Genomic DNA, 25,740 nt, shown 5'->3' on the forward strand with positions numbered 1-25,740 from the left:
AGTAGTAATAAAATTTTAAGCTCTTCAGTGAACAGTCTTTTTCTTTTTTCAAGTATTTAAGTGGGTAAATACCTGTTAAAATTGAATTTTGTAGCTGAATAACACGGATTGAGTTCTGTGTATCGTCGGGTAGCATAGCTAAAGGATGTATAATTTTAAAGAAGAGTAATAATAAAATTGTAAGCTTTTTAGTGAACAGCTTTTTTTTTGTTCAAGGGCTTAAGTGAGAAAATATCTGTTAAAATTACATTTTGTAGCTGAATAACACGGATTCAGTTTTGTGTATCGTCGAGTAACTCTAGCTAAAGGATGTATAATTTTACAAAAGAGTAGTAATAAAAATTTAAGCTTTTTAGTGAACAGTTTTTTTTTTCCTTCAAGGATTTAAGTGAGAAAATTTATGTTTAAAATTACGTTTTGTAGCTGAAAAACACGGGTTCATCTCTAGCTAAAGTAGCTCTAGCTAAAGGGTTTATAACTTTACAGAAGAGTAGTAGTAAAATTTTAAGCTTTTTAGTCAACAGTTTTTTTGTTTTTTTTTGTTCAAGGACTCAACTGAAAAAAAATCTGTTAAAATCATATTTTGCAGCTAAATAACACGGATTCAGTTCTGTGTATCGTCGGGTAGCTCTAGCTAAAGGATGTATAATTCTACAGAAGAGTAGTAATAAAATTTTAAGCTTTCTAGTGAACCGTTTTTTTCCTTCAAGGACTTGCGTGAGAAAATATCTGTTAAAATTACATTTTGTAGCTGAATAACACAAGTTCAGTTTTGTGTATCGTCGGATAGCTCTAGCTAAAGGATGTATAATTTTACAGAATAGTAGTAATAAAATTTTAAGCTCCTCAGTGAACAGTTTTTTTCTTTGTTCAAGTACTTAAATGAGAAAATACCTGTTAAAATTGAATTTTGTAGCTGAATAACACGGATTCAGTTCTGTGTATCGTCGGGTAGCATAGCTAAAGGATGTATAATTCTACAGAAGAGCAGTAATAAAATTTTAAGCTTTCTAGTGAACAGTTTTTTTTTTCCTTCAAGGAATTACGTGAGAAAATATCTGTTAAAATTACATTTTGTAGCTTAATAACACGGATTCAGTTTTGTGTATCGTCGGATAGCTCTAGCTAAAGGATGTATAATTTTACAGAATAGTAGTAATAAAATTTTAGGCTTTTTAGTGAACAGTTTTTTTTGTTCAAGGACTTAGGTGAGGGAATATCTGTTAAAATTTCATTGGGTAGCTGAATAACACAAGTTCAGTTTTGTGTATCGTCGGATAGCTCTAGCTAAAGGATGTATAATTTTACAGAATAGTAGTAATAAAATTTTAGGCTTTTTAGTGAACAGGTTTTTTTTTGTTCAAGGACTTAGGTGAGGGAATATCTGTTAAAATTGCATTGGGTAGCTGAATAACACAAGTTCAGTTTTGTGTACCGTCGGGTAGCTCTACCTAAAGGATGTATAATTTTACAGAAGATTAGTAGGCCTAACAAAATTTTAAGCTTTTTAGTGAATAGTTCTTTTTTTGTTCAAGGACTTAGATGAGAAAATATCTGTTAAAACTACATTGAGTAGCTGAATTTTGGAGACATTTTAATTGGTCACGTCTATCTCGTAATGAGTCAAACCTCTGTGCCATCCATGTGCCACTTGGAGAAAGAATAAAGTATTTTGGGTGTTTTAGATTACGGAGTGGCCCGATTTTTGGCTAATGTCTCGGGATAATGAGGATGTAAAGCACTTTGCTTGCAATTGTAAGAATCGGAGGAATTGAGCGAGGTCATTCTTGGGATCGGGGTAAGAGGGAAGGAATTGGTGGTGGAAATTTTGAAAAGCAATTCCGGTTGAATATTAAGAATGTGAAGAAGTACGTCCGTCTGGTTATGCATTACATAGTTCTTTTGGAAAATGGGGATTGACAGGATAAGAACTTTGAATAGCTGATGTGTGTAAATTAGGATGGAGCTGTTGTTTTTTCGTGCTTTTGCTCATCATCCTTTTTCGTAAATATTGTTCATGCGGCTCTAGCGTTGGATATATCAGGTCATATAATTGTTCCTGGTGACGCGCCGCGGGTCACCTCTTTTCGAAGACGAAGAGTTCCGCTCTTAATCGATTTGGAGAGTCTATGTCTCAATTTCATAGAAGACTATTAAGACAAGTAGGCTTTTTAAAGAGTTGGGGTATAAATTGGTTGAACCTATGGTTATTTAAACCAGCGTTTGATAGTTGACAGGTAGATCTGTCAAGTGCTTCTTGACGATCTATATCGAAATTTTAGTAATTGTCACTAGAGAAGAGGGTATCCAGGTATATTTGATAGTGGATCATCTCCGTTTGCAGTTCTGACGTGGACATAACAAGAGGGGCTTTTGACTGCTTCCATTTCGTCGAGTCGTCGAACTCCTAAGTCGAGGTTATACTAATATTGGTCTGGTTATTAACCCTGCTAAAACAGAATTTCTTGTATTTGAACCCCCGCGTGCGCCGTCTGAAGTTGCCCGTCGCGAGGCTACCCGTGTTACCGTTGCAGGGCAAGTAGTACTTCCAAGCCGCAAGTTGAAGTACCTAGGTATCACATATGGAAGCGACCTCAGAAGCTCGCGTGCTCTTTTTGTTGACCAGGTTCTGTCGGGCTTTCGGTCTGGGTATGCTAAACTTGCAGCCCTGAAGTTTAAATTTAATAAGCATATCCTTGCTAGGTTGTATCGTGCCGTCGCTCTTCCCTTTGCTCACTACATCTCACCCGTTTGGCATTGGCTATCGAATTCGGATATGTTGCGAATCCGTTCAGGCTTTTGCAAATATTTAAAGTTTCTGCTTGGTCTGCCACTTTACCTCCGTAACACTGGTCTGCTAGAAAAGTATCATATACCTGATCCTGTTGAGTTCATGCCGAATTTTGAAAAACAAGCTCTCGTGAAACACAGGGCACTATTATTTGATTTCCCAGCGACTTTCTTGCTTGATAGTTGAAGTGTGATTTGTTTGTATTTAGTAGATTATTATGTTCGGTTGATTTGTGTTCGTTTTTATTTTCTCTTTTCTTTTGTTTTGCTCCGCTTTTTCATGCTTCTTTTTTATAGCGGGTTTGTAATAAATTATTATTATTATTATTATTTGGTTGTCATACTCTTTCTTTTTGGTGTTTATTTTTATTTTCAATTTTTTGATGACTTTATGTAGGCTGTTTGCCTTTTCTTGAAGTTCTTATGAGAAGTTCGTTGTTAATATATGTCGTCACGGTAAGCAATTTTGTCTTTGGCTAGTTTTCCTATTATGACGTCATTTTCAAGCTATATCAATGACAGCATAGCATGTAAAAAGATATTGAAAAGTTGCAGCGAAACTATGCAACCCTGCAAATTACTCGACGAAGTTAAGAATTCATTTGAAAATTTGCTTGCTTTTCGGTTCGCTACAGTATTTCTGTCTATGAAAGGAAAATTGACGTAGAACATGCCGTAGGAAATTGGCGCCCATAAGCCGAATTTTAGGGGGGAGGGATTTACATGGTTTAATCGGTACTTCCAATGCTGTATATTAGAAATCTGAAAACAAAAATATAAGATAGCGTTATTCAGCCAGGGGGAACTGGCGCCCTCCTGTCCCCTTTTCGTGCCCATGACGTAGAATGCTGTAATTGTACCAGAAAGAATGAATCTGTGGCGGAGTAATTTGGTTGGAAAGCGCTACAACTTATTCAAAACACTAGCAACCTTGCTGCCGAAGGGCACGGAAACTTTTTTCAAAAACTTTACCTGTAAATAGGCGAAATTTCTATGACAAAGTTTGGATATGTCGTAGAATTCTCTGTTCAAAATTCCACTGTTTTCAAATCTTTACATTGTCAGTGTAAATGCACGATTTGACCCTTTTATTTGCTTAAAACCCATGAATCAAATCAACCTGTTTATTTTGGTAGAAAAATTCTACTGATTTTGGCGGAATGGGTCTAAAATTTCTGATCCGGAGTCAAAATTTGATTCCCCAGATCTGCAAGGTCGGATAAACTGCTAATTCTAAGTAAAAACAAATTAAATATAATCAAGCCTCGATAAAAATAGAAATTTTAATATTAAAAGAATAGACACAGTACATCTGGTGATATCTGGATTTTGAAATGGCAGTTCGTGGACTATAAGTGAAGCACATGTTTTATGTATTAAATATAAAAAAGCTTTACTGTAAGAAGATGTAAAAGATAAATTCAAAATAAGTTCACAATTACTGTAAAAAATGAAATAAAAAAGTGGAGTAAAAAATGGAAATGAATTTGAAGAAATAAAAAAAGAACAACGGCCACAGTATATAATCATGAAATCAAAATGGCAGTTCGTGGACTAGTAATGAAGCAATTGATTTCTATATTAAATATAAATAACGTACACAGTAAAAAGATGTATTTTAAAGAAAAATAAAATTCTGGAAAATGAAAATTTCAAGATGCAATTCAGAATAGCAGTAAAATGTAACAAAAAGTGGAATGAAAATGAAATTAGAAATAGATGAAAAGGTGACATACAACAATGGATGCAGTACATCAGGTGATATCTTGATTTCAAAATGGCATTTGCAGTTCATGTACTACTAATGAAGTATGGTATTTATACATTTAAACACAAATAAAGTTCACAGTAAGAAGACGTATTTTATAGAAAATATTCCAAATAGGTTTCAAAATTGCTATAAAAACGGAACAAAAAGAGTAAAAATTGAATAACAAATGGAACTGTGCTAGAAATAAGTGAAATAGATCAGTACCTGCAGGACATCAAGTAATATCAGAAAACCAAAATGCCATTTGTACTTCGTGGACTAATAATGAATGATGTTATTTCTATATTTAATATAAATAAGGTCCACAGTAAAAAGACATCAAAGAAAAGTGGAAAATGGCAGGAATTCCAAAATGCATTTCAAAATCGTAATAAAGAATAAACAAGAAAAGTAGGATAACAGTTGAAATTTAAAAAAAAAATGAAAAAAGGTGAGATGAAAGGACGAAACCGGTAAATCCTGTAATGTTGGATTTCAAATTGGCATTTTTGTTTCCGTGAACTAGGCTACTAATAAAGCACGTGAAATATCAATTAATTATTAGGGAGACATCATTAGAGGAAAATTTGAAATGGCAGGAAGGTTTGAAATTCAAGAATGATTTCAAAATCGGAGTAAAAAAAAGTGGAAAAAGATTAAAAAGCTGAAATAAAATAGGACTATAAGCGTGAAAAGTAACATAAACACAAATATAAAACATAAAATAATATTGGTATTGCATAATGGCAGTTACATTTCATAGACTACTAATGAGGCATATGCTATATTTAAATAAGGTCCACAGTAATAGGACGTGTTTCAAAGGCGCAATGGAGGCTTTTTGGGTCTTATCACTGTAATATGCTATCCGATGATACATATAGGTACATATCCCTTAATATTTTGGAAATTCAAAATAATAAAGTTATTGACCTGTTCAGTGTAGATTTTAGCTCTGTGGGCAGGCCAATTAAAAGCTACCACGCGCACTGACATATGATAATAAAAAAAGCAGCGAAATGCACATGCTTTCGAACTAGCAATAGTTTCGGGTGATAAAGTATAATATTAAAAACAATATTCTAATACACCAAACTTATATTCTAAGCTGTGAACGTCCTTTTACTCCTTAATAATTCGCACCGATAATGCTATTGCAGGTCGACCCAGTAGTCCTAGAATATCAGGAGAGGGCTCATTCGAAGGGAAATTAAAAGTTCTAGTGCCCTTTTCAAGTGACCAAAAAGATTTAAGGGCAACTAGGCCCCTTCCCGCGCCCCTTTTTTTCCCAAAATCGTCCGATCAAAATTTTGAGATAGCCATTTTGTTCAGCATAGTCGAACAAACTAATATTCTAAGCTGTGAACGTGCTTTTACTCCTTAATAATTCGCACCGGTAATGCAATTGCAGGTAAATACACACATAGTATATAGAACACAGAAATAAGCCTTTAGTTACTCCGTAGGGAGTGTTCCGGTCGAAATTTCTAAGAGATACTTGAATATAGTTCCCAATTATGTGTGAGAAAAACGAACTTTCGTAATTTGTAGTTTCCCACTATATAGAGACCCAAAATACCATCAGTGAGCCTTTAAATAAAAAAAAAAATAATGTAAATTGGTAAGATTCTCAATTAAATACTATTCCTACCTAACGTACTATCTTTTGAAGGTGGCTTTTAATGACTGAAACACGTATTCTGCGCCTAAACGAATAAGTCCACGAACTGTATTTGTCTTATCCTTCATTAAATAGTCCTCAACTTTTTCCACTGCTGCTTTAACATCATTTAAGGCTATTTCAGGGAAATATTTTTTTGCTACCGGTATCATTTCTTCTAATTTTAAAATCCTAATTGATAAAAATCCATGTTTGTCTGTGATTAATAATTTTCTCCCAATGATACAAATTGCAGCGTTTTTGTGTCCGGGGTATCTTGTTATATAGCAGTTTTGTAGAAGTCGGTTTTGTGGATGATATTCAGCAAATACTGGCTTTGTGTATATTTCAAAGTGACTGTAATCAACCTCCTTATCTGAAAAGTCGAAAATCTGACACCATTCCCCTTCGGTAATGTTCTGAAACTAAAAGAATACGCAAATTAAAAAAAAATCTTTCTATAAAGAGAGCGAGCTGTCAAAATTTGACTGTATTTCCTCATAAATCCCTATAACTCTAACTTTTTCTCCCATTTTTAACTCCCCTTGTTTCCCTCTAACTCTAGACCCTAACTTCCCGCTTTGGTCATATAATAACTCCTGGTATAGTCATACACTGGGTATGCAGACACGTCTGCTGTTTCTAATCAGGGATCCATATAGGATTTTCTTGGGGAGGTGCACAAATTCTTAAAAGCCCTTAAAACACATGAAGTTATTAAAACCAATGAATCCGGAAAATAAAAATAAAAACTATTAGATTCCTTGAATACGGCACGAGAAAAGGCCTAAAAAAGGTCAATAAACTATGTTTTATGAAAGGGTTGAAGCTCAAAATTGTAACTCGTTGGTCCAATGAAACCCTAATGTATAAACAAAATGAGTTTGGACTGAAAACATGGACTCGAAACATGACCAATTTTATGTTCTGATCGCCTTAACTTGTATAAGTCCGTAGTTTATGGGGAACCCGGTACACAAGAAAATAAAAAAAAATCCCTTGAAAACGGGACCAGAAAACTGACAAAACTTCTTCTTAGTTGAGGAGCGGGCCCCCAAAATATGGGTTTCGAAAATGGTCCGAATAAATCTTTTTCTTACAGGCTTAAAACTTTCAAGGGTCATCCCCTTAGCAAAATGGGCTAAGGTGACCAAACATTTTTTGGGGAGAGACAAATAAGACAATTAAGACAAACAGACAATTGAGAGACAATTAAGTCATATTTGAAACAATTAGAAATTCACACAAATAAAAGTAGGGCTACTGCCCTCCTAAATCTTCGAAAGTTCAGGGCGTGATGTGCGCCCTACGAAAACGATTTGTACTACATGTAGTGTGTTGCTACTTGACCCCACTAAACGGCTTGAGTGTCATGATTTTATTGAAAACTATATTTATTTTGAACAATTCGGATTTTGTTTGCAAAACATCAAATAAAAGAACAAAATAATATCACAAGCCTAATCAAGGTATGATAGACTATCTATCGACAAGTGAAAATGACAGATTTGCCTCTCACTCAGACTATCTATCTTGGCTTTGTCTCCAATTGGCCAATGGCTTGATGACAACTTTATTTTAATTCAAAAATCAACGTTGATATTTTACTTAAAATAAAGTTGCCATCAAGCCATTGGCCAATTGGAGACAAAGCCAAGACACATAGTCTGAGTGAGAGGCAAAGCTACTGCAAATACGGTAGGGCTTAAAAGAAAACAAAGACAATCATGATAATATTCAAGGCTACTGGGAAGATCAGATAAAAGTAGATTGATTGTTCAAAATATAATGGTATTAACTCCTGGAATTCTAATTAATTTTTTGATTTTTCAATTTTAGAATTATACTGCTCAGAGAAATATCATCAGTAAAGCACCAATAAATATAAAGTAAGACTTACAACAAAATATATGACCAAGAAAAAATATAAAACACTCCCAGCATCTTATTGTTATTTGTTTCTAAAACAGATCTAGTATGTCTATCAAACACAAAAACAAGTCAGTAGAACTGCTGTTCAGTATTTCTATTCCGTGGGTTTCTTCTGATTATACAAGGATTCTCCTGACTGGTGATTCTGTTTGATCCTCAGATTGGATATGTTTCAAAAATAACGACTATAATTTTAATTTACCGTGTAATCTCATATCACAGCCTTCGATGAATGATTTGGTTTAAAAAAAAAAAACATTTATATGTTTAATGTGTGGTTTTCGTTGATTTTAATGTCACAATTGTGTTATAGAAGTGGAAAATTGAAATGACAAGAAAATGGTTTGAAAAGCATGTGTCAACTTCAAGGGTGTATCCAGGATTTTTGATCGGGGGGGGGGTACAAAAACACTTTACAAAAGACATAACAAATTGTTTATATAAATTGTTGTTACTTTTTTCACGAGTCGAACAAAATTTCAAGGGGGAGGGACTCAAACCCAGAATCACCTCCCTGGATACGGCCTTGATCAATGCTAGCTTGTTCCCAACTAAAATATGCAGGGGATACATTTTCAGTAATGTAGTGGTTTATGTTTTTGGTTTTATTTATGAATATAACTATAATGTGGCTCTTGTCAAACAGTTCGTGGTAACGAACTGTAAGTAAGGAGCGACCCGGCTCAATGGTAACCGAAACTCTAGAAAACGGGTTTTTGATACCAATAGATGTATCAAAAGAATCAGATTTCAATGCTGATTTCAAATATATAATTTTCATAAAGTTTAGTGCCACTTATCAAAAGTTATGCGCCTGAGAAAATTTGGCTGATTTTCAAAAAAAGGGGGAAAGACCCTCTAAAAATTGTAGAACCTTAATGAAAATCTCACCATCATATTAAGCGTACCAGATACCTCTAATGTAGAGGTTTGAAACTCCTATCTACAAAAATGTGGATTTTTGCATTTTTTGCCAGAAGAAAGATCACGGATGCGTGTTTATTTGTTTGTTTGTTTGTTTTTTTTTTTTTTTTTTTTCCCCCAGGGGTGATCGTATCGACCCAGTGGTCCTAGAATATCTTGGGAGGACTCATTGGAACGGAAATTAAAAGTTCTAGGTCCCTTTTTAAGTGACCAAAAAAAAATGGAGGGCAACTAGGCCCTCTCCCACGCTTATTTTTTCCCAAAGTCACCCGATCAACATTTTTAGATAGCCGTTTTGTTCAGCATGGTCGAAAATATGATAAATATGTCTTTTAGGATGACTTGATCCCCCAAAGTCCCCAGGGGGAGGGCTGAAAGTTATGAACTTTACTCAATGTTAACATATAGTATTGGTTATTGGGAAGTATACAGACTTTTTCAGAGGAGATTTTTTCTGGTAGGTGGGGGAAGGAGAGGGTCGGGGGCTATATGGAAGGATCTTTCCAGGACGGACGTTTACATGGGGGACGGGACAGTGCTACGAAGGGGGCGCCGGATTTCCCAGCATTATTAAAGAAAAAGATCAGGAATTAAATAAAAAAAAAACAAGTTTTTCAACTGATCAACTGATTGTGATTAAGAGGTCATTTTTAAAGAACTGGAAAAAAAATTCGAACTATAGTTTAAAGAGCAGGGTATTGACTAGGGGGCGAACCCCCTAATATACGTGTTAAAAATTTATGAATATAGAAGTTCGTTACGTAAGTTAATTCTAAGTTACGTATATTTATTACTAATAAAAACGTTCGTAAATAAAATTAAACAAGTTTCGAGAAAGCCATTTAACCAAATATAATATGCAAATTTTGTTTTAATTATTCATGTACGGTGAGCCAAAATCAAAACCTGCATTAATTCAAAAACGTTCAAAAATTAAATAAAAAAAACAAGTTTTTTTAACTGAAAGTAAGGAACGACGTTAAAACTTAAAACGAACAGAAATAATTCCGTATATGAAGGGGGCTGTCCCCTCCTCAACGCCTCGTTCTTTACGCTAAAGTTTGACTTTCTCCCAACTCTATTTTTTAAACAATAAAAAAACTTTAGCGTAAAGAGCGAGGCGTTGAGGAGGGGACAGCCCCCTTCATATACGGAATAATTTCTGTTCGTTTTAAGTTTTAACGTCGTTCCTTACTTTCAGTTAAAAAAACTTGTTTTTTTTATTTAATACATGTTAAAAGATGAGCGAAAAATTAAGGAAAAAGCTGTACATGCCTATTGTTGACATATATACACGATAAGACGAAAAATTACCTGACCTTGAATGAAACTAGTAATCTCTTGTTTCGCTAAAGACGATAAGAGACTAGTAATCAAAGCCTGCTGACAGAAAAAAAAACGAAGCCAGGCTATAAACCACAGACTAAAAGAGCCTGGTGAAAAGGATAGCTCCATTACGATCCATGTCATCTTTCTAGGGAACATATTACTGGAAAAAATTTTCGTGATTCTCTTTCCTGGCTATGATCGTTGCGCTAATTATTATAAGTGGGGGAGGGTGGTATCATGATTTTTTAAAACATAGTCATAGACCCAAAAAGTTTTATTTTGATGTCGCTTTTTGAACTAAGAGCTTCAGAACAATTCTATTGGGATAATCTCTCTGAAGCTGCATTCCATGTGCAGATATGATAATGAATATATTTACCTCGTCTTTAACCACAACGCTGTCTCGTTTTCTGTGCCACCTAGTAAATCTTCCTGGAGTTTCAGATTGAGTATATTTAATTTTAAGTGCAGTCTGGTGGAATGTCTTTGGCAAATCATGGATTGGCACTGTTTCAAACATAGGATAACCGCTACCAACGTCCACGAGGTATTTATGGTGGCTCTCTCCAATACCTCGGACTATACAGATCATGTGAGCTTCTGGATAGGGCGACGTCCCTAGATTAATAAATTGAACACATTAATGATTGTCTTAACGTCGAAATAGCTTTTTATGATAAAAGTTTGTGTGAATTACCTAAAATACTAACTAATCAGTAGGCTATGTGTCACCCAGTGGTTTATTGTTTCCTCATTGAAATTGCAGGTATTACTACTAGCACTTATTCTCATTGAAGAGAAACCCACATGAGGTCAGTACGGGAACACAGGTTCCAGATAATACATATTTATCAGAGGCCATACGGTTCCAATGTTTTATTATTATTATTTTTTCCCAGAGGAACTTCATATGGAAGGGGTCGTCGTAGAAACTCCAAAGGGGGCTCATTCGATTGGAAATCGAGAGTTCTAGTGCCCTTTTTAATAGTCAAAGTGATTGGAGAGCAACTACCCCCCCCCCCCACGCCCATCATTCCCCCAAACACATCCAATCAAAATTTTGAGATAGCCATTTTGTTCAGCGTAGTTGATTTCCATATAGAAAATATATTTTTGAGGAGGACACTCCCCCCAACCCTCAGGGCAAGAGTTTTAAGTTATGCCCTGGGGGCATTTAAGGTTTTTATAGAAGGCATTGTCGTAGAAACTTCAAAACAGGCTCATTGGATTGGAAATTCAAAGGGCTAGTGCCCTTTTTAATAGTCGAAAGTGATTGTAGGGTAACTAGCCCCACGCCCCACAACCATCATTCCCCCCCACACATCCAATCAAAAATGTGAGATGGCCATTTCGGACCGTAGAGTTGTTTTTAAGATCGAGAATATGTCTTTAAGGATGACACTACCACAAAGCCCACCGGGCGAGGGGTTTATGTTAGTCACTGAGGACATATATGGTTTTTATATAAGAAGGTGTATCAGCAAGATAGATACGTACTCATTTGATGGAAAATTGAAAGAGATAGTGCCCTTTTTAATATTCGAAAGTGATAGGAGAGCAACTAGCCCCCCCCCCACGCCCTTCATTACCCCAAATACATGCAATCCAAATTTTTAGATAGTCATATTGTTAAGAGTAGTTGATTTCCAGTCAAAAAATGTGTTTTTGAGGAGGACACTCACCCACAACCCTCAGTGCAAGGGGTTTAAGTTATTCCCTGGGGGCATATAAGGTTTTTATAGAAGGCGTTGTTGTAGAAACTTCAAAAAAGGCTCATTTGAATGGAAATTCAAAAGGCTAGTGCCCTTTTTAATAGTTAAAAGGTATTGGAGGGCAACTAGCCCCCCCCCCCACGCCCATCGTTTCCCTAAACACATCCAATCTAAATTTTGAGATAGCTATTTTGTTCACCGTAGTTGATTTCCAAATATAAAATATCTTTTTGAGGAGGGCACTCCCCCACAACCCTCAGGGCAAGGGTTTTAAGTTCGATAAAGAAAGAAAAACGAGCAAAAATGGGGTTTTTAAAGGCCAAATGACGATACTGAAAAAACAAAGCGAATATTTCGAGAGGACAAACGCCTCTCTTCTTCAGCGCGAAACTGCCCTTGCAGAGCACATTTTTGAAAAACCAGACCATACTATTTTGTTTAGTCAAGCTAGTCTTATTTCGCATGATAAAGGTATTTTCCAGCACTACAGAGAAGCTGTTGAAATTTATAAATACCAACATTTAGGTCTAGCTTTAAACAGAGATTCCGGTGATTTAAGAATAAACGAGTCATATTTCGGTTTTCTCAAATAGACGCCGATACTATACTAATCCCTGAAATAAACCTTGAACCACTTTCCCAGTCATCTAATCACACACATCAACAACCCCTTAGGTCTCAAAGGGTGTCTGCAAGAAATGCCTTAATTAAAATCCGAAATCAAATGACATAGCTTTCCAACTTATTTTATTGCAGGTTCGTTTTATTTTTTCGAGTGAATGAATTGATTCCTTTCATTTATCAGTTGCTCGCTAGTATCCGTCGATGGCAGTTCATGTGTTTTTGGATTTTGTGCAAATCGCGGATATTGGCGAATAACTCGCTTTTATGGTTGTTAGGTAGTTGGTTTTAATTCTTTTAATTTTTGGCTTTTATTGATATTATTTGAAAAAAACTACGTTTTCTAAAGAGTTAAAGAGGCTGAGTTACAAGGTCGAACCTTAAAACGTACAGGGATTAGGAGGCACAGTTGGGGGGCTACCACCCCCAAACCCCCGCTTTCGCAGCCTTTAAATATAAAAAAAAATTTCTTTAAACTGAAAGTAAGGAGCGACATTAAAACTTAAAAAGAACAGAAATTATTCCGTATATGAAAGAGGCTGTGCCATCCTCAACGCCTCGCTCTTTACGCTAAATTTTTTATTGTTTAAAAAAAGAGTTGTGAGAAAGTCAAACTTTAGCGTAAAGAGCGAGGCGTTGAGGAGGGCACAGCCTCTTTCATATACGGAATAATTTCTGTTCTTTTTAAGTTTTAATGTCGCTCCTTACTTTCAGTTTAAAGAAATTTTTTTATATTTAAAGGCTGCGAAAGCGGGGGTTTGGGGGTGGTAGCCCCCCAACTATGCCTCCTAATCCCTGTACGTTCTAAGGTTTGACCTTGTAACTCAGCCTCTTTAACTCTTTAGAAAACGTAGTTTTTTTTCAAATAATTTCTGCACGTTTTTGTACAGTTTATTACTTATTATTGCTTGACTAACTGTTAGCTGATCGTGTCAGGAGTTAAAGTTGGGGGGCTTCCGCCCCCAAACCCCCGCTCTTGAACATTCTTGTGTTAAGGCTTTTAATTTCTGAATACTCAAATCACGTCGTACAGGGTGCCTCCTAATCCCTGTACGTTTTAAGGTTCGAACTTGTGACTCAGCCTCTTTAACAGCCCCCCAACTGTGCCTCCTAATCCCTGTACGTTTTAAGGGTCGACCTTGTAACTCAGCCTCTTTAACTCTTTAGAAAACGTAATTTTTTTCAAATAATTTAAAAAAGAAACTGAGTTTCTTTTCAAAGTATATAAAAAAGTTGCTCTGATGGTGAATCGAACCCGAGTTTTCCGCCTGAAAGTCTAAAGTCTCAGCCGCTGGACTATACAAACACAATAGTAATTGTTGTTTAGCAAATAGAAGGTATTTTCGACGCAAGCAAATTCCCAAAAATCTTGATATGTGGTTTTTGGAAAACAGGGAAGGAGTGATCAGATTGAGCTGAAATTTCGACGATAAGCTCCCAGGCCCCAGGAAAGCTTATCCTCTAAATTTCAGCCCGATCAGACAACGTTAAAGGGGGGTTGTGGAGGGAAAAATTAACATGGGCTAATATAGGAAAACGAGGTTTTTCGTAAATGTAAATTCGGGGGATAATTTTTTCGGTCTGAAAATATCAAAAGGCCCTAACAGGTCGAATTCTGCTTCGAATGAGTCCTCATTCAACCGGATCCGTTGCCAACTGTGGCCTGTAGGCGTGGCTAACAAAAAAAAAAGAGATGAATTTTAAGTGGCTATATTTGGTTTTTTGAAAACAGGGAAGGAGTGATCGGATTGAGCTGAAATTTCGAGGATAAGCTCCCGGGCCCTAGGACAGCTTAACCTCTAAATTTCAGCCCAATCGGACAACGTTAAAGGGGGGCTGTGGTGTGAGGGTCCAAACTTCCGGCCCAGTTTACCCCATGAAGATAAAGTCGGAGGAGGATGAAATTTTGCAAGTTTCTTAGTTTGAGCTTGGGCTACAAAATGCAATTACCGCCGTCTCTCTGCGACCTCTAGGACCTGAAATCGCTTAACATTGTGGTGGGTCGCCTCTTTATAGAGGCACAAGTGTGCCTCCTTGACATCGTTTCGTTTCGCGCTGAAGAAGAGAGGCGTTTGTCCTCTCGAAATATTCGTTTTGTTTTTTCAGTATCTTCATTTGGCCTATACAAACCCCATTTTTGCTCGTTTTTCTTTCTTTATGTGATGTCAGGCCAATGTGGTTTAAGAAATTATTTTTAAGTTACAACCTGGGGGCATATAATGTTTTTATAGAGAACGTTGTATTAAAACCTTCAAAAAAGGCTCATTTGAGTGAATGCCCCAATGTTTAGTGCCCTTTTAAATAGTCTAAAGTGATTGTAGACCGAATGACCCCCCTTTCACGCCAGTCGTTTCCTTTCAAACGCACACTACAAATTTTGAGATAGCCATTTCATTAAACGTAGTTTTTGGTTCTGGAAATTAGGTTTTTAAGGATAACAAATCCCCCACAGCCCTCAGGGCAAGGCTTGTAAGTTATGCCCGGGGGGCATATAAGGTTTTGTATAGACAACATTGTCGTATAAACTTCAGAGAGGGCTCATTTGACTGGAAATTGAAAGTTCTAGTTCACTTTTTAAGCGTCAAAAGATATTGGAGGGTAACCAGCTCCCCCCCCCCCCTAAACCCTATTTTCCCAAATGCATCCAATAAAAGTTTTAAGATAGCTATTTTGTTAAAAATAGTTCAAAGATTACATAACAAAAATTCCGGTGTTGACACAACCCACCAGGGCCTGGGGGCAGGCGTTGAAAGTTATGCCCTGGTGGCATATATGGGTCTTATGGAAGGGATGCTTGTATTAACTTTAAAGAGGTATCATTTGATTGGAAATTGAAAGTTGTAGTTCGCTTTTTAAGAGTCAAAAGAGATTGAAGGGCACCTATCTCCCCCCCCCCTCCACGCCCTTTTTTCCTCAAACCTATCCGATAATAACTTTGAGATATTTTTGTTTTTAAATAGTTCAAAGACCATATAACGAAAACTCAGGGGTCAACCCAGCACCCCAGGGCCTGAGGGGAGGTGTTCTAAGTTATGCCCTTGGGGAATATATGGTTCTTATTGAAGGGATGCTCGTAAAAAACTCAGAGATGGCTCATTTGATTGGAAATTGGAATTTCTAGTTAAGTTTTTTCGAGTCAAAAGATATTGGAGGGCAACTAGCCCCCCACGCCCCTTTTCCCCAAATGCATCCAATAAAAATTTTGAGAAGGGCATTAAGTTTTGAGATTTTGAGATAGGTATTAAATTTCTCAAAAGTCAGATAACAAAAACTCAGGTGTCGTCACAACCCCCCAGGGCCGGGGGGCAGGCGTTGTAAGTATGCCCTGGGGCATATATTGTTCCTATGAAAGGGATGCTCGAATAAACTTTAGAGAGGGCTCAGTTGATTTGATATTGAAATCCAGCCCTTTTTAAGAGTCAAAAGTGATCAGAGGGCAACTGGCCCCCCAAGCCCTTTTCCCCCAAATATAGGCTATCTGATAAAAAATTTGAGGTAGCCATTTTGTTAGAAATAGTTCAAAGATCATATAAAAAAAACTCCTTTACGTTTGGTCTTTTCGTTAAATATAGTTCAAAGTTCAGATAAGAAAAACTCCTGTGTCGAAACAACCCCTCCCAGGGCCAGGGCAGGCGTTGTAGGTATTGCTCTGGGGGCATATATGGTTCTTATGGAAGGTATACTCGTATAAACTTCAAAGAGGGTTCATTTGAATGGAAATTAAAAGTTGTAGTTCATTTTCTCAGAGTGAAAAAGAACGGAGGGCAACTAGCCCCTCCCGCCCTCTACGCCTTCCGGCGTATCGGATGGATAAACCCATCCGATAAATATTTCAGGTGACCATTTTGTTAAAAATAGTTCAAGCATCAGATATTGAAACTCCATAGTCGATACAACCTCCCAGGGCCGAGGGACAGGCATTGTAAGTTATACTCTGGGGATTTATATGGTTTTTATAGAAGGGATACTCTTATAAACTTCAGAGAGGGCTCATTTGATTGAATATAGAAAGTTCTAGTTCACTTTTAAAGAGTCAAAAGAGACTGAAGCTGAATCTAGTCCCCCCCACGCCCTTTTTCCTCAAACCCATCCGATAAAAATTTTTAGATAGCAATTTTGTTAAAAATAGTTCAAACATCAGATAATAAAAACTCCGAGGTCTGACACAAACCCATTTTTTCACTTTGATAGTGTTACATTGACATTAATTTTGATACTTTGACAAATATTTGTTTTTTTTTTAGTTTGACTTTGAAATACGGAATTCTTAAGAATTTGGAATTTTTTGCAATCAAAAACGAACAAAAATCACTATGAAAAAACTCTCCGAAAAAATAAGTTTTTCAAAGAGAAGTAAAGGCTATTTTAAACTTAAGCTCAGCATATACAAATACCTTTTAAAATTCAAACTCAAAACGACCAGAAATTACTATTAAAGAATAAATGAAACCCAAAACGAACAGAAATTAAATAAACAATCATAGCAAAAACATACAACAAGTAATTATATAAATGAATAAATAGATCTTAAAGCGAGTAATGCTTAGATTGAATATGAAAATCAAGCTTAAGACGAAAAAAATATTTTCCTATTGAAGTACACATGAAACTTAAAATGAACAGAAATTAAATAAACAATCAATGCAAACAAACATACAATAGATATTAATGTAAATTAATAAATAAATCTTAAAACGAGTGAAAGTTAAATTGAATATGCAAATTAAGCTTGAAACAATCAAAAATCACCACAAACATGAGTTTGGTTATGATCTCCTCTCACTGTAAAAGTCTAAAACCTACTGCGTCATTGGCGCTTTACTAAAAACTATATGCGTCTTGAACAGTCTTGGAAAGTATTAAAAACATCAAATTGAATATTTGATGTATAATGATAATAATTATTGAAAGATCCATCAGCTCAAGAATTTATTTCCCTGTAATTGTATTTTTATTTTCAATGCTGTAAGAACTGGAAAAGAAAGTATTTGTAATATAATCCGTTTTCAGTTAAGCGCCAATGACGCATTAGGCTTTTGGTTTTTATGTACAGTTAGGAAAGGAGGCAGTATCCAATCATTTGTTTGTAGGGAAACTATATTCGTCTTTAACAACTTTAAAAAGAGCTAATAAATTACACTGAATATTTGATGTATAATGATATTAATTGCTGAAAGCTCGTCAGTTCAAAATGTTACTATAATTTTAGTGTTTATTTTCAGAGATAAGTACAAAAGAAAAAAATTGTCACAAAATTGGTTTTCAGTAAAGCGCCAATGACGCAGTAGGTTTTAGACTTTTACAGTGAGAGAAGGAGGTCATACCCAAACTCTTGTTTGTGGTGATTTTTGATTGTTTCAAGCTTAATTTGCATATTCAATTTAAGTTTCACTCGTTTTAAGATTTATTTATTAATTTACATTAATATCTATTGTATGTTTGTTTGCATTGATTGTTTATTTAATTTCTGTTCATTTTAAGTTTCATTTGTACTTCAATAGGAAAATATTTTTTTCGTCTTAAGCTTTATTTTCATATTCAATCTAAGCATTAATCGCTTTAAGATCTATTAATTCATTTATATCATTACTTGTTGTTTGCTTTTGATATAATTCTTTATTTAATTACTGTTCGTTGTGGGTTTTATTTATTCTTTAATAGTAATTTCTGGTCGTTTTTATTTTTAATTTTAAAATGTATTTTTATATTCTTATCTTAATTTTAAAATTTCCATTAATTTTCTTTGAAAAACTGATTTTTTCGGAGAGTTTTTTTTAATTAATTCGCAAGAAAAGTCAGAAGTCTCCACCTATTTTGTGGCAAGAAAAAAAAGATCAAAGTAATTCCAAACATATATAAATGCAAATTTGGTGGAAATACAGACTCCTACATATCTGCATTTCTCCAAAGTCAATTGGAAACTGTATAAAAATATGGATTTAATTCTTTAATATAGTTGGGGTAGTAGTTATAAATATGCATAAGTTAATGTATAATAACAAACTTAATGTATTATTTTACCAATTATTGCTCTCCGACGCCGAATTTTGCCAATGCTTAAGTGAAAATCTTTGTCTTCAACAAAAATGTTGCCGAAAATCAACAATTTTTATATTCTCCCCCTGGCGTCTATTATGCACATTTTTAGTGAATCAGCCAAGTTTCAAGTTTATTTTGTGCTTCCAAATTTGTTGAAACAATAAAAGAAGATAGTAAAGTGAAACTATGCATGTTGCTTGTAAAACTTTTAACTAAGACTGTGAAAAATAAGCTAAAAAATGTCCGAATATTTCGGCTACACGTCTAGAAGCTTTATCAACGGAAAAAGAAAGAAAGAAAACGAGACAAAACAGCTAAAATATACAAGAAATAAACATAAAGGCAAAATAAAATGCTGTAAATAAAGAAAAAAACTTCTATACAGGGATCCGTATAATTTTAATTTGCGTCATTGAATACTAGCCAAAAAATCGCTATTCTAGAGGCCGGTTTACGCCATCTATAGCTATCTTGAAGGTATTGTTTTGTTAGTGGACCTATACTCATACCTCTTTCATTCAAAAAATATATATATAAAAAGCATGTTTGACTGGTTACAAGCTCCATTAGGAGTTATAAATGACAGGTTTTAGTCGTATGTAGATTTTGTCTCATTATTTGGTGGGATTGCTGAATTCTTGGCAACGTTTTTGCTATTGTAGGGGCTTCTATATCCTGTTTGTGCATTTCTATTCCCGCCTTGCATAAATTTTGGCTCACGTGTTGATCGTCAGTTAATCTATCTCAGTGAAAAATAAAGAAGAAAAGGCGTGGTGACAGAATGATTTCCGACTTTCATTTGAAGTTCTAGTTTAACAGGTTTCAGTCAGTCGCGTGTAGACGGGAACTCGTGTCTGATGGTAGTGACTTGGACAATTAGCTGTAGGCCTATTATATCTGCAGATTGGTATCATAGATAGATATGGTACTAGGTTCTGCCGGTCAATTGAGTAGGGCCAGTTTCGCCAAGTGGAGCATATTTGTGCCATTCGGGGACTTTTTGTAGGTTGCTGCTTACCGAATCCTTTAAATTAAATAATTCTTTAAAGCTTTTTCGTTGAACAATTGCACATTTGTTGCCTTTTGCTCAATGAATGGTTTTTAATTCCTGAATTGTTTTTTAAACAGTATTTGCCAAATGAAGAAAAAAAATATAATTCGCTATTCCCCTTTTTAACCCTGTGGTAGCATAGTGGATTTATACTCTGTTCGGCAATGCAAGGCCCCGGGTTCGATTCCCGCTGCCGCAAGGTAGGGCGATACGATTGCTACCTGTCCCTGTAAAAAAGGTCCGCCAACTGAAAAGTCAATTCGACGCCATTAGTGCCATCACTGGTACTGGAGGATCTATATCCTTTATTTATTATTCAGAGGTAGTTTTAGGGGAGGGACAGAGGCAGCGCTTGCCCTGAGCGCAGAAATGGTACTGGTGCATTAGATGGTCACTTCTAAAAAGTCAAGTTTGGTTAATGCTAACGAAATAAAATAAAATAGGATGAATATATAATAGTTTAGAAACAAATTTGGGCTAGTAACCTAACCTAGGTACCTTCCCCCCCCCTAAACCCCAAAAAACAACATCTTAAATATCGTAAACGAAATGAAAACTACTCTGCATTCCATTTCTTAATAGCGGTCTCTTTGAAAATAACCGGTCTCTGGCGGGTTTCGTCTGTCATTGCATGACTGGTTTCCTTACATAGTATATAAAAGTGACCATCTAATGCACTAGTACCGCGGAAATTTTAGGAGTCCAAAAGGTACATGTGCATTATATGGTAAACACGAAAGAAGTCAAGTTTGATTAATGCTAATGAAATAAAACAAAATAGGTTGAATATATAATAGTTTAGAAACAAATTTGGGCTATATATTTGCACATTAGGGGGGGTGGAGGTAAAGCATAGCATATATTAAATACGTAACCTAACCTAGGTACCTTCCCCCCCTCCCCTAAACCCCAAAAAATAACAGTTTAAATATTGTAAAAGCAATAACAAATCACGCTTTGCATTCAATTTATCTCTTGCAAATACCCGTTTGACGGGTTTCCTGTCTGGTCTCCTTGTACAGCCTATAGCGGTGTTTCCCTTATAATGCACAAGTACTGCCCAAAATTCCAAACAAATAGTCTGATGGTTATCATCATTTTATAATTTTAGAAATTGTATTAATAAAATAGAGGGCGTACGTTTACAACTTCCATTTCGAATAATAAAGGAAAATAATTAATAAACTATTAATTAATTAATAAAATGAAAATAAAGAATTAAATAATTTGTGGGGGGAGAGAGGGGATCGCAAATCAACCTTTTAGGCGAAGACTGTAATTAAAAAGTGTATTCTATGAGAACTACAAAAATATCATTTTGCTCCCTTCGCCCCAGCATAAAATTAACTTTACCCCCCCCCCCTCGAAAAAATAGGCTTGATTCCCCACCCATATGAAAACTATAGATTTTTTAATGAGAAATACTCGCTTGGCTTCAGATACCGTTCTATAACGTCCCTCGATTGTTTTCAGAGCTGAAGATGTTGGCTGGAGTTAATGTCACAGGCAATTATATTGGTGGATTCACCTGTTTTGTATTTTTTTTTTCTTCTAAAAATGGCCATCCCTATGAAATCAATTGATATGCGTGCCTACTATGGACTTTACCTCCTATTGAACGGTTTCCACCAGCCTTGTCTTTCTCTCTTATTAATAAGGGATCGTAAACTTGGTTTTATTTTTTTGTCGGCTATTAATAAGATAAATATGTACCATAATTTGCTGCAGCTAGGTAAACATCGTATCCAATGGCTTTTAATAGATTCATTGTGAAAAAATTAAAATGGACGCAAAGTCCACCCTTTCGTTTTAAGCAGCCCTCGATAACTTCTTCTTTCGTTGGCATATGGGGGTTATTCAACATCCATATATTCTAAAATAAATCAAATTTATTAGTTAAACACAAATTAAGTTAAATAAATCAAATTGATATGTCTACATACGGAAATAGGGTGTTTAACGCTGGGCACACAAGCATGCTTCACGAATTAAAAAAAAAGTTTTCCAACAAAACAAAAGTGACTAATTATCATGAATAACAGCAGGCTTCCGTAATGGTCTTCTAAATTGATGACTATCTCTGAGGGCCAAAGCTGACAAATGAATTTTGGCCAACATTATGTAATTTCTTAGCCTTCCCTCTGCGTAATTTTATGAAAGAATTTTTATCATTTACCATCCGTGCACAGGGACGGGGGCGGGGCTTAGGAATTCGCCCAAAAACAACAGTTTCATCTTTTTTTTCGTTAAATTTGTGTTTCTTTATTGTTTGTCGAATTTATCTAACCCGCCCCCCCTCCCTCACGTCATGAGTGTTGTTCATTGCATATTCCAAGGCCAAATCGATGTATTTAATGAGGTGTACTTTAATGTTTAAATCGAAATATGAAGAATTATAGAAACTAAGCATTTTCCCGTTGTGGCTGAAAATTTCGCATGACATTTTAGTTAACTGACTCCCCCTCCAGTAGAAATCCAGGGTACGGTTCTGGCATCAGGTTTGTAACACACTGGTTCTTATAAAATTGGACCATTTTAGCCTATATGTTTTCCAATCCTAGTATAACTTTTCTCGGACGGGAGTGGAATTATAATATTTTTCCTGATTCTGTTGAAAGTAATATCAAGGCCCAATTTGTGTCAAATTTTTCCGGTTCCAAATCCAAGCTTAATTGGGCAAGCTTACTATTTGACTTTCTCTAAACACGACATCTCTAATGGAGGCTGTAAAAACACTTGGAAATAATGAGAATTATTTCTTCGCTAAATAACCTTTAAAAAATGGAAATAAAAAACTAAAGTATCGCTAGCTACAGATGACCAAGATGGCTAATCGGGATATCACTAGTATATTTTTAATCTTAGTAAGTGTCCCTTGTCTCTTAAAAACAATGATGATAAGTTCCTATGGGGTCTGTAGTTTTAAAATTTCCAGAAAACGGGAGAAAGTGTTTAGTTCGACAAATTCCGTATTGACTTGCACTTGGTGTGTGCGAGTCTTTTTCTTGAATTGTCAAGTAACTTGAGCTTTCAGTATTCATTCAAACTCTGCTACTATATTCTAAAGGTTTGTCAGAAATGGAAAAATAAGAAATGCTTTAGCCATATGTAAGCCAGGTTTTTTTTACAAACCATAAGAACAACCGGTACTGTTCTATTAGCTCGAACCCACGCGAGAAGTCAAGTTTGGTTAATGCTAATGAAATAAAAAAAAGATGAAAATATAATAGTTTAGAAACAAATTTCGGCTATATATTTGCACATTAGGGGGAGGGGTGTGTAAATTATAGCATATATTAAATACGTAACCTAACCTAACATAGGTACCTTCCCCCCCCCCCCTAAACCCCCAAAACTAAAGTTTAAATATTGTAAACGCAGTGAGAACCACTGTTTGCAATCCTAGGCATAGGAAATTTCCGTTGAAATGATCTGTTTGACTAGTTTCTTTTATTATCTTCGCTGCGTGGGTTCGAGCTAATAGAACAGTACCGAGCAATTTGCATCTTAGTATTAAGGTTTATTTAAAACCGCGAAGATAATAACTTATTGTGTGCCCACAAAGGAGAGGTTCTAGGGTTTAAGGCTTTTTTTTTTAATTTCCAAAATTACATTTTGACCATTAGTTTTAAATGTAATGGCTAAATAAAACAGTCACTGTCTTCGGCCGTAACCTCTGGTAATAGGGTTTACCCTCTGAATGGTCGAGGCTTGGCCCCAAATTAAGGAAAATTCGTACTTACGTTATAGGGTATTTCCGATTGAACGGCCCTCATAATTTGATTAAGCAGCTGTATCTTTCTAAACTTCAATCCTTCTTCGACATCTTTGATATGTAATTCTTTCTTTATAAAATTAAGGGCAACTTCTCTACCAATCATTCTCTATTCCAACTTATTCTCTTGAGCCCTCGGTATGAACTGTTCAGTTAATCATACGACTCAGTCCAATACTATACATTAATTGGCCTGCTTAATGGAATTCTTCATTAAGCAGGTTTTCATCTCACTATGTCAGGGTTTTAGTTACTTTGACCCGGCCTATAATGCCTCAAAAATTAGGTGTTAGGCACTAAATTGCTTTGGGTACATCATAGGCAGGATCAGATGTGTTTAACCTCAAGGCATAGCTAAAGTTGAAGAGCAAAGGTGGTAGGTAAGGATCAACAACTTGATTTACGTACACGTTTGCTAAAATGGGCACAACCCCTCTTCTCCGAGCCCAAGGAGCCGCCCCCTTTCAAAAAATGTGCTAACAAAGTGACGCGAGCCATGTTTGGCGATAGTGAGCCATTTAATAGGCGCTCGTGAAAGACGGGCAGTGCTCCAAAATGTTCACCAGGCAACGGAGAGCGGGCCACCCCTCATTTGAAAAAGGGTGAATGGCTTGAATTGCAATTGGTCTACTTATCACTGTAGCCAAGCGGTTAGTTATTGATGTTGATTTCCGGTTATGAAAGGGTCAATTCCCTCTATGTGCAAAAATCATACCGTAAACATAACTATATTTGCTGTAGAACAATCACGCTAGATATGTTGGAAAACTGAAGAGAAAACGGCTGCAGTAATTCAAAAGGTGTTACGTGAGGTCTTTCGTCAAGAATGTATTAATTACTCACCCCATTAAATGAAATATGCTTGACCGATTGGCCTAATCCAGGTTCTTTTACTTCATTTCAATTTCAAGATTGTTTGGGGGTTTCATTTTTACCAAACGCTCAAAGTTGCTTTCTAAAAAACAGAAATAGTTGAAGTTTCGAGCTTTTGAGATAAAAATTGTGCTTGTCCTATCATGGTTGCGGTGGTAGCTGCAACCTAGTAAAGAGTGGACCACAGCCCATAGTAACCAAAAGTTAAAAAACGTGTTTTGAAAAAAAAATGTCTAGTGAAAAAAAAATTGCCATTTGACACTGACTTTGGAGTGGTAACTATTGTTTCGGTTCGTCTTAAAAGTAAAAGTTTATTGCGAAAAAAAATATGGTGATTCCGAAAAAATCCTGAAACCCCTCAAAAATGGTGTCATATCAAAATGAAAAGGGTACCACTGGAAATAAGCATGGTCGAAAACCTTATACAGAGAAATTACAGGCTTCCGCCTTGAACAACAAGAAAAACCATTTTTTTGTATTGGTAGCACTGATCTGTCTCCCGTTTTTTTTTGTTTTTTTTTTCAGCAGGCCTAGCGGGCTACCAGAACATCATAGAGAGATGCTTAATGGCTCATTCAAGAGCTATTTTTCATATCTACGTGTTTTTTTTTAAATTCCGCCATCTGCAAGTGCCACATGGCACTAAAATGGCACTTTTCGTGCCATTTCTCAAGGGGTAGCACTAGCTGGCTACCAATACATCGTAGACAGATCTTTTATTGCTCATATAAAAGATATTGCTCATATCTACGTCCTTCATATAAATTCTATTATCAGCAACTTCCGAATGGCACTAAAAACGGCACTCTTGGTGCCATGTCTAAATTAGAAAAGCTGGGGCCACTGGACAATCAGAATTTATAAGAGTGATGTTTAATGGCTAATTTGAAAGCTATTGCTCATATATACGTGCTTTAGTTTGTCAATTTTACCATTCGTAAGTGCGATATAACACTGAAAACAACCCTTTTGGTGCCACTTCTTAAGTGGAAAAGCTAAAAGCTTATTGTAATAGTTATGCACCAGAACCCTTTACTGAAGGTTCACAAGAACCCCTCTCGTACACTTCCCCTCCTAGCCCCCTTAGTAAGTTTCATAAATCGTCTGCTCATCAGTAAGCTACTAAAACATTAGCAGGCTACCACACCATCGTAGATGTTTAATGGTTCAATTAAAAGCTATTGCTTATATTTACTAAGTTTTAAAAAAAATTCTACCATCTATTAGATTTCACAGATTTCAATGTTAACTAGATTGTGGGGATTATTTGCAATGAACTCTGTG

The 25,740-nt window shown here is 35.8% G+C and overlaps 2 protein-coding genes across 3 annotated transcripts in view; one reads left to right on the forward strand and one right to left on the reverse strand.

Annotated features, from left to right (window-relative positions):
- LOC148944049 (kelch-like protein 12) overlaps nucleotides 1–25,740 on the forward strand; it is a 132,977-nt gene that overhangs the window by 66,465 nt on the left and 40,772 nt on the right. The window lies entirely within an intron of this gene.
- On the reverse strand, nucleotides 4,060–23,811 carry LOC148944050 (uncharacterized). The gene is made up of 4 exons (XM_089099800.1): nucleotides 23,552–23,811; nucleotides 21,522–21,681; nucleotides 10,765–11,003; nucleotides 4,060–6,625 (listed from the first exon to the last, which is right to left on the reverse strand). Exons 1-4 carry the CDS (start codon nucleotides 23,687–23,689, stop codon nucleotides 6,200–6,202), a joined length of 963 nt encoding a protein of 320 aa, XP_088955926.1. The 5' UTR covers nucleotides 23,690–23,811; the 3' UTR covers nucleotides 4,060–6,199.

Source organism: Artemia sp. Qi Xiang Cuo, chromosome 14 (genome assembly GCF_049724085.1).
Source record: "Artemia sp. Qi Xiang Cuo chromosome 14, ASM4972408v1, whole genome shotgun sequence".
NCBI classification, from domain to species: Eukaryota; Metazoa; Arthropoda; class Branchiopoda; order Anostraca; family Artemiidae; genus Artemia; species Artemia sp. Qi Xiang Cuo.

Coding starts and splice junctions, on each gene's coding strand:
- LOC148944050 (XM_089099800.1), bottom strand. CDS start 23,689: ATGATTGGTAGAGAAGTTGCCCTTAATTTTATAAAGAAAGAATTACAT. Junction 21,682..23,551: donor AATCGGAAATACCCTATAAC/GTAAGTACGAAT, acceptor GATTTATTTTAG/AATATATGGATGTTGAATAA. Junction 11,004..21,521: donor CCTAGCTGCAGCAAATTATG/GTACATATTTAT, acceptor TTATTAATCTAG/GGACGTCGCCCTATCCAGAA.